Source organism: Gadus macrocephalus, chromosome 1 (genome assembly GCF_031168955.1).
Source record: "Gadus macrocephalus chromosome 1, ASM3116895v1".
Lineage (NCBI taxonomy): Eukaryota > Metazoa > Chordata > Actinopteri > Gadiformes > Gadidae > Gadus > Gadus macrocephalus.
In genome coordinates, this window is record NC_082382.1 from 16527646 (window position 1) to 16537645 (window position 10000).

Sequence of the window (10000 nt, forward strand, 5' to 3'; positions counted from 1 at the left end):
CCACACAGTCGACACACACACACACACACACACACACACACACACACACACACACACACACACACACACACACACACACACACACACACACACACACGCAGCCAGCGACTTCAAGTGCGAGGGGTTAGGCACAACCGACAAGCCACAGTGGTGCTGTTACGAATTCCTTTGAGTTGTATAGACGATCAGGACCGCAGACGGCACAGAATGGGACACTTGTGCTTGGTGTTTTTTTGATGCTGTACTCGGACCGAGACTGTTCGCCATATCAAGAGCTCCGCGGGCGAGTGCCAAGAGTCGAACCGTTCCAAAGTACTCACTAGTCCCGTCTCCGAGTCGCTCTCTGCCGCTGACACCATGGGCTGTTGCAGCGGACGATGCACGCTCATCTTTATTTGCACTTTACAACTGGTAAGTTCCGCCCTACAAAAAACGTGCTGTTGGAAACGCTGGTTAGAAGTATGAAATGGTTAGTGTTTTTTCATTAAGTTATGGATGTTTTGGTATGTGATATCTCACCCATAACGTTACCTACTGTGGCTATCCCCTCTTGATATGTTACTAGCAGAAACGTTATCTCTCTCTGGGATGATTAGCCTCTGAGTCTAGTCTAAGAAAAACACAGTAGGGACTAACATGTGATTAAAATATACACATTTGGAAGTTAACCATACTATACGTTACTCGCATGTTCAGTCATGTTTATAAAGTGTGATTACCCACTACTTGTCTTTCTCAAACATGATCACAATACCTGTGGTGTATTCAGTCATGACACAAACATACAGAGTCGGGCGAAATGTCAAACCACTTCAGTGACTTCAACTTACAATAGCAGGGAGCAATCTTAATCACAGCCATTGTACTGTGAACACTGGTGGTCCACATTACTCCACAGCAGAAGTAGCTATTAGCCTCGCCGAAGATGGATGGTTTGGGTTTGGTGCTCACTGGGCTGAGAGCTATGACATTTTACTGATGGTAGTCATCTAGTCTAGGGGCAACGCTTCCCAACTTCTTCTCCATGGCTCACAACTCGGCTTTGTCTCTTGCCCCGGCCCCCCCTTCAACTCCCCAGCACCATCCTCCGAGTAACGTTTACGTGACAGGGGGTGACCATGTTATTTATGGCGGCATTAAAACGGAGCCTGCTGAGCACCCCCGACGTATAACGTGCGATCAGATGCTGAGGGAACACTTAAAATCTACTGCTTACAAAGAGTAAAGAAGCAGACGAAGGGAAATCAATAAGTTGTATATGAGGCAACATCGAGAACAACAAAGGAGGAGGGGAACGGCAATGTTTCCTAAACGGTTTCATTAGTGTTTGATGAAGAAAACGGAGATTTGTTGTTTGGCAGGCAATGTTAGCAAAACGGAGATCAAAGTTTGTGAAAAGCTTGTTGTTGTTGTGGATCCTAGCCAGCGGAGACATTTCCCTCCTCTTAGCGATGCCTCTGGTGGCTTAACCCAAGGTGCCACTTTCCTGCAATCCTGTGTCATCACCTCCCACATATAGGTCATCATTTCCCCACTGTGCCCACGTGCTGCTTTCTCCATCCCCACATAATGTGCATCGAAATGGTGAAAAACATAGTTAGTAACTTGGCCCAATATGAGTTGTTTGTTCTCTGTCTGGGGGGAAGTTGGTGTTTTAAATGTTGGCCCACTTCGCCTAACAAGGGAAGTGGAAGGAATTTGATAAACAACATCCTGTTTGAGTGGACATTTTCTACATCTTATCACAAAATAACTCTATTTGGTGTGTGCGTGCAAGTATGGCCCCCTCCCTCCCACCTCCCGGTCGCTTCCACACTCACATACCTTTACCCACCCACCTTGCAGCACACACACCTGTTCCCTCCCCCTCCCCGAGCTTGGGACCTCTCCTCCTCATTAGAGAGCAGGAGAACATTTGTTAACTGGCGTATGAAGCTGTCAGCAGGCTGCCTAAATGCTCCCTCAGGACTCCACAAACTGCTTAATTTTCCCCCAGCCCTATTTCTGGTTGACCTGAGACTTTCTGACTTCCTTTAATGTGTGAGTGTGTCTTGGGGGAGGGAGCAGCGGGTGTGTGAGGCAGGCACACACACAAGCACACACACACAAACGCACACATACCTGCATGATCGCGTTGACCTTTCCATGAGCCTGTAAAGATTTCAACCAGGTGTGCATCAGTAGGTAGCTAGTTTGTGTTATGTGTGTGTGTGTGTGTGTGTGTGTGTGTGTGTGTGTGTGTGTGTGTGTGTGTGTGTGTGTGTGTGTGTGTGTGTGTGTGTGTGTGTGTGTGTGTGTGTGTGTGTGCGCGCGCACGAGCGTGTGTGTGTGTGTGTGTGTATAGATGTCCATCCACTCTACATGACCCCTTCCATCCATGTCCACATGGTATTCCCTACATGGAATAGAACCCCTACAGTGTGTCCCACCTATGGACCCCCCCCCCCCCCCCCCCACACACACACACACACACACACATCTCTGCTCTCTCTGATGTATTAATAGGTCCCGCCCTGAACCCCCGCGTGTGCTAATTAGTCGGCCATAGTGCTCAGATCAAAAGCTCGCCTGCCATCCCTGGCCGTCCCCTAATTTAATTGCAATGTGCTTTGCTCATCAACGAGAAGCCCATCCTCTGCACCCCCCTCCACCCCCCTACCTACACCTAAACTCACACTCCGGGACCCATCGTCTCACAGTGGACGGAGGGCAACGGATAATGAGCCCTCATCGATCGGGAACAGCCTCTGTGATCCGTCTCCCCCTGGTCACCCGGTAACGGTTGGGTGTGGACGTGTGGACGGACAGATAGAGAGTTGATGAGTGGTTCAGCGCTCTGGTTCAGTTGTTCAGAGGGCGATGATGATGGTGCTGCCTGGCGGGATTTGGGGCTGGAATGACTTGTTTGGTCAACACAAGCACGTGCACGCGCGTGCACATGCATACACACACACACGCACATGCACGCACAAATGCGCACACACAAAAGAACAGGCTAGTTTATTGTTTGTTTTGATTCAACAGTGCTTCTTTATGTCCTCCTAATTTTTCTTTTTGGAGGTGACCTAAAGTTCAACTTGGGGCTGAAAGCAAGCGATCTGATTGGTCAGGTGGAGGTAATAGGCCAGACACATGAAAACAAAACGTCAGCGAGGGAGGGCCTAATGACTTGGTTGAGGAAAGCTCTGTGTTTGTGATGAATGGCCGTGGCCTCTCAGTTTGTCATGGTTACTTGTGTGAAATGGGTCAGGGGAGATAGGCAGGCAGTCAGTCAGTCTCGTCACACACATACACAGTCACACAAACACACACACACACACACACACACACACACACACACACACACACACACACACACACACACACACACACACACACACACACACACACACACACACACACACACACACACACGCACTTTAATGAGATCAGAAGGGAACATTGACCCTGAAACGGTCATGGCTGTTATGTGGGCAGACCCCATATTAGAGAGCTCAGTCACGCACACACTCACGCACACACACACACAAACACACACACACACACACACACACCGTCCTTGCAAACAGTTCAGAGATCCTTCTGAATGGAGCTTTACATTTTTCTCAATAGAATATGAAGAGTGAGGTTTTCCTTTAGTCACAGTGAGTGGTTGGCTCAAGGCCTATACCTGTTACCCCACTCCTTCCATCCTTACCCTCCGAGGCAGTGTGTCACGGGGTGTCCACGATGCCAGAGGGGAGGCAGTGATCTGTAACTGGTTGGAATTGTAGAATGAAGTGGATAGCATTTGCGGCGGGCCTTTTCAACCGCCAACCCCGAGCCAGGTGGAGATTCATCTGACACCTATAACTTATTCCAATATCTGTGTGTGTGTGTGTTCGTATGTGTGCACCTATTAGTTCCCTTAGGTTCTCCTTTCTTTAAATCCTCTTTTTGATGAGACAGCGCTTGTATCCAAATCAACAAGCTGTCTTTGTGGAGGCATTTCAGAAAGAATGTGAAAAGTTTTCACTTCCGGAAGAGTTTAGACAGCATAGGGAGGCTAACCCGCTCCTTGTGCTAACCAAAGAGCCCCATCAGCTCGGGTAGACTTAACCCTTGGCAGCTTTCACACCATATAGATAAATAGATCAAAGCTTTTTCCCTGTCTTTCCTGATCTTCCACAAAGCCAACAGACTCCTCTATCAAAACGTCCTTTTGATTATTTATGAACTCAGGGATTTCTGCACACAGTCTATCCCTTGGATGTCTGTACCACTTCACTGTATGCATGCATGCATACACCCAAGCATGCACGCTCACACACACCACAGTCCCACACCCAATCACATTCACACTCATACTTACACTCACACACACACACACACACACACACACACACACACACACACACACACACACACACACACACACACACACACACACACACACACACACACACACACATCCCAAAGAGGGTCACAGGCTTGTTTTTTGTGTTTATTAATAAATCACAGCTGTCATTGGGCAGAATTACTACAGCTGGACTAAACAGCACGTGTGTGTTTGAGAGCATATTTTTGTGTGTGCTAGTGCGGTGTAGCTGTGTGTGTGTGTGTGTGTGTGTCTGCTTCAGCACATGTGTGTAAGCGTAGTCGTGTGTGTGATCAATGATAATGAACTGTATTTCCATGGTGCTGCCAGCTTGATGGAAGAGATGGGACAAAGGTTGTAAAGTGGATGGTCACTGCTCCTTTGTCTTTCTCTCCCTTTCTCTCTCTCCTTCTCTTCCTCTCTCCCTCCTTTTTCCTATTCATCTCCTCGCTGCACCAGATTTTTTTCTTTTTATAGAGCCACCACTGTGTTTCAAATCAGAGCGAGCGGGATACAACTTAAGTGTTTGTTGGTGTACTAATATGCTGGTGTGTAGTACATACAGAGCCAGAGAGCGTCCCTGTCAGACTGCTGCTGATTCACACATTGGTTTGACTGCAGGTGGGTGTGTAGAAACTTGCTGCTTAATACAGACAGATCCTGCATAATACAGAGTACTACTGTGACTTTTCGGTTGTATTGTAGTTATATATGTGTATATATAGTATAAACTGTGTATATATATATATATATATATATATATATATATATAGTGTGCATATAGATTTCTTTGTTGAAGGAATGAGACTTGCAGCTGAACGGATGAAGTTCAAAAGTGTTTGGGTCATTTTCCTCAGGAAAGGGGGATTGTTTTGTGGCTTGGATTCCTTATTATCTGTCCTTTGAATCAGTGTGGCTCTTTTTTCTTCTTCCATGCTTACTAAATTGCATAAGACAGGCATAGAAACCAGGCCTATTCCCAGAGAGCAATAAGAGACAGACATTTAGCCATGACCCATCATAATTTGTTGTCCTTTTTACTTCATTTTATATTCATGAAAACAGTATGGGTGTATTCCTTGTCTTTCCTTTTCTCAGGTGAAATGCTGAGGAGGTCCTTAAAGTGTGGGAGACATAGTATAATGTGTTTTGGTGGATTGTGACGTAGGATTTATCCACGTCTTGGAGGTTTTTAGGTTTTAGGAAAATTCATAAGAAGGGGCTTAACCAAGACCGCTCTCAGTAAAAATATGCACACACACTCACTAACACGCACACGCACACACTAGACACTTATACACATAGACATACACACCAAAAGACAAATAATGACATGCAAATAAAGATACAGGCTCATCCAAGCACACAGATACACACTTAATCCTTGACTAAAAGTTATTTTAAGGACTCAAGGTCAACTCATAATAGTGTGTGTGTGTGTGTGTGTGTGTGTGTGTGTGTGTGTGTGTGTGTGTGTGTGTGTGTGTGTGTGTGTGTGTGTGTGTGTGTGGGCAGCCTGTGTCTCTGCGCTATGCTCTGTTGATTCTCTATTAAGTGTTGTGTTGTCACTTGGACGTCCAACACCCCCCCCCCCCCCCCCCCCCCCCCCCCCATCCCTCCTGGTGCGTTAGGCTCTGATTGTACTCAGGAGACCTGGGGAGGGCTTGGTGATTGCCCTGAACATCAACACTCATCAACAGTCAAGTAAGGGGCTCAGGAACCTGTGTATGGGGACATGTTTGTATGGGTCATTGTTGAGATGCATGACAAGGTCCGTCTTAATGTCAATCAGAGTATTAAATTCCCTCTCGGAGCTCCTCTTCTCATGTGGTCAGTGGGACATCACCTCCTCTGCTAGCCGGATGCATGCTGGCTATGCATAAAGAGTTGCCAAGCGATGCTTGAACACAGTAATGAATCACTTATCACCCAGAACCTTTTGGATCCTTCCTCAGTTGCATTTCGTTCTGTAACAGAACAAAGCGCTGTGTTATCCATCTTTTCACGTTGTATTTTATTTTCCCCTCTTTGTTCCCCACTTCCCCTCGCTTCATTGTCAAGCACCTTTGAATTGGGATTGAATTATTGATTAGCTTCTGATTCATCAGTGTGGGCTGACAGCACCAAAAGGCTGGTGTTGGAGGGAGGTAGAGAGAGAGAGATGGAGAGAGGCGAGGGATAGATAAGGGGGATGGGATGGGTTGGTGAGACCTCTTGCTCTGGGCCAATTATAAGCCTGACCCCAGAGACTTTCCATCTCTATGTTTAGTTTCCCCCTTCCTCCTGTTTCTGCATCTATTATTCTCTCTCCTTTTCAGATTCTCTCTCTATCTTTTCTACTCCTCTCTCTCTTACACACACACATGCACGCACGCACACACACACACACACACACACACACAGACACAGACACAGACACACACACACACACACACACACACACACACACACACACACACACACACACACACACACACACAGACACAGACACACACACACACACACACAGACACACACACACACACACACACACAGACTCTCTATTCGGCCATTTTTATCTCTTTATATAGATATCTCTTTCTTTATCTATGCAATGGGTTATTGTGAACAATCTCAATGTAAAAAACATTCTACCTGTCAAAATGAGACTTTGGGATTTGTACTGAAATATATAGACGGAGAGAAAAATCTGATGAGAATGGAAATATGCATTCTGTGGAACAGATCCACAAGCCAACCTGGGATGTGTGACTCACAAACGCAGACCCAACAATTGGTCTCGGCTCTCGGGTCTTTCTGTAGGCACCTGCTCACGTATAGCCTGCAGGGAATATGTGTTGAATATCTGACTACATTTGCTAACCAAATTAAGACCATGCTTAGATAGTTAAATTTAATAAAGAAACTATATAGTAATAGTGTAGTTAATATTTTCAGAATTTCATATTGTTGTTTTATGGTCAACTTCCAGAGCAGACATACAGATGAGTGAAAGATCAATGGTTATCCAATCCTTAGTTTTCCAACCTCCCTCGCCAATGGACAAAAGCTATCAGAAGACGATGCACAAGCCGCTGGTCACACACACATGCAGTGTGTGTACTTTAGTCCATGCTGATGTGTGTGTTCTTTAACAAACACTATTCCCATCTCTTTGTCCCTGGTGGCCCTCTTTAACAACTCTTCACCTTTTTAATGTCTTCAATTTAACACTCCATTAATTACAAGGTTATACTGAAAGGCTTTTCAAATATGGTTGTGTAAATTTATTCAAACATGCACATGCATTCGTGGTGTTGTTCCAATCTGTGCATCCACCCATGCATCTGTGTGTGTGTGTGTGTGTGTGTGTGTGTGTGTGTGTGTGTGTGTGTGTGTGTGTGTGTGTGTGTGTGTGTGTGTGTGTGTGGTGTGCAAGTGTGTGTGTCCACATCAGCGATGCAGCGATATTCCGCCATAATGGAGATAAAACTAGACCTATTTGCGAGCCCATTCCTCTCTTTCCATGTCAACAGTTTTGGCGACAGCCATTTGTTACGACACAACGTCGACCAAATTGCTTTGGGAGGAGCCCACCGCCGCGGTGACTATCTTGACAGATCACTCGCTGAGATGAATGCAGAGCATATTCATCGCTCTCAAATCCTCAAGCCCCCACCCCCCCTCCCCCTGCTTCTCTTTGTAGCGTACGCGCCGCCAAATGGCCTTGTCACTCTTCACAGCAGACGGCTCATCAAGGCACGGGGCATGGTAGCGTAGCGCATAGCTTCCTGGTACAACGGTACAGATGGAGAGAAGGGGAGAGGCAGGGATGATGAGATGGAATCATTTTTATTATTATTATGATCATGGGAAAAGCGTCACTAGCGGATGGAAATGATGCCGAGGAGCAAAGGGAAGGTGTGTGTTCCCGCTCAGAGCTGTTTACTGTTCTCACCGGCTGTAGGGATCTGATGGGAGCATTTCCTTGCATTGCAACAGCTGGATTTCCATTCCGGTTAATTGGGAGGCAAAAAACCTGCACTGTTGTGTTGGGGCTGGGACACGGGGACAGGCGGAGGAAAGAGGGCGAGGAGAAGCACAGAAGGAACCTGAGAGCCTCGTTTGACTGGCACTTTATATTTTATATATTTCTTTCTTCAAGCCGTTTCATCCCTCGTTTTTTATTTATTTATCTGTCTCTTATCTTTCCATCTCTGTGCCATTTTAGTTCTGTCAGCAGCTTTTAGGAATCAAAGGAGTATATATTTGCTGTTGGGAGCGTGTATGCATGTGTATGAGCATGTGTTTGATTGTGTGTGTGTGTGTGTGTGTGTGTGTGTGTGTGTGTTGTTGTGTCTGTGTGTGGGGGGGGGGGGATGTCGTGTCTAAGTGACAGCAGCCCTACGGTAGGTACGGGAATGGCACCAGCGAGACGCAGCCTCAGAAGTGGCGTTAATCCCGTGCGTCGGCCCTGAAATGTTTTCCATTTTATCTGACTTTCCACATTTCTCCGCAACGGAATAGTTTCAGGCGGATGCATTTAGACTACACAACAGAAAAAAAGAGTCTCTAATGATCCCAACTTTTTGCAGATAAAGCCCAAACTGTTGCCAGTTTTAAGTGGGATAAACAAAAAACAGCGCTAGGATGAGTGGCAATGGGAGGAAGGAGTGCTGCAGAGAGTGATTAGGGCCACGCCCGTTCAGGAGGAAGGGAGTGCCATGGGAAACATGCTGCTATGGTCAGGCATGGCTGGTTGGTTTAATATGACCCACAGAAGGCCCATTTACCAATTACCAACACTTGTACTACCCAAACGGCCTCATCATATCATCATGGAACGTCTGGAAAAACAGCAACAATGACACAGAGCAGATTATGAGATATGTTACGATAAGGTATAATGACCCATTCAGACTATTTATAAATATTTACAAATGTTGTCTGCAAGAGGTTGCATCCGCCACACTCAGCTAATCTGGGTGTATCTTATGAATACAAAAGATATGCATGTTAATAGGTCTAGTAACTCCATTGCTCTGCATCAAACTAATCATATTTGTCATAATCCAATTATCTATTCAATTACAATGAAGATCAAACACGTATCATAAACCTACCATTGTACAGGTGGGTTTTAACATGTTTTAACACTTTGATCAGATCAGACTCAATACTTTTGGTGTGAGGGGGACCATTATAAAGGGGTGAGGATCATCCTAAATCAGCTCCTAGCGACAGTTAATCTGAATCAAAAGTGGAATGAAACGACGTCTGCTCAGTGCAGAACCTGTAAACAGATGCTCGGTGCCAACTCGTTTTAGACCTGATTTATTTCCTCCACATCCTTCTTTGTCTCTCTCAGGAAGGCTGGTATTGACTGCCTTATTCATTGTCCCACTGCCGCCACTGCCGTAGAAGTAGTCGATCCAGATTTACACTCTTCCAGGAAGGGACATAGTAATGAAAACGCCCCACTGAGAGCTATTATCATGGTCCAAAGATGGACAGAGAAATAAAGGAGGTGATCCGAGAAAGGTGAAAGTCATTGATCAAGTCATAAAGAAAGAGGAGGAGGAGGAGGAGGATGATGATGAAGGTGATGATGACGATGATGATGATGATGAAGATGAAGATGATGATGATGATGATGATGATGAT

The 10000-nt window shown here is 45.9% G+C and overlaps 1 protein-coding gene across 2 annotated transcripts in view; it reads left to right on the forward strand.

The window, feature by feature from the left end:
• The first annotated feature begins 12 nt into the window (after positions 1–12).
• The window catches only part of nkain4 (sodium/potassium transporting ATPase interacting 4), a 37841-nt gene continuing 27853 nt past the window's right edge, over positions 13–10000 (forward strand). The window contains exon 1 of one of the 2 annotated variants that reach the window (XM_060049752.1): positions 13–411. In XM_060049752.1, the coding sequence (XP_059905735.1) occupies positions 358–411 (54 nt within the window). In that variant the 5' untranslated portion in view covers positions 13–357. The remainder of the gene's footprint in view (positions 412–10000) is intronic. The other variant, XM_060049743.1, reaches the window with a different exon arrangement.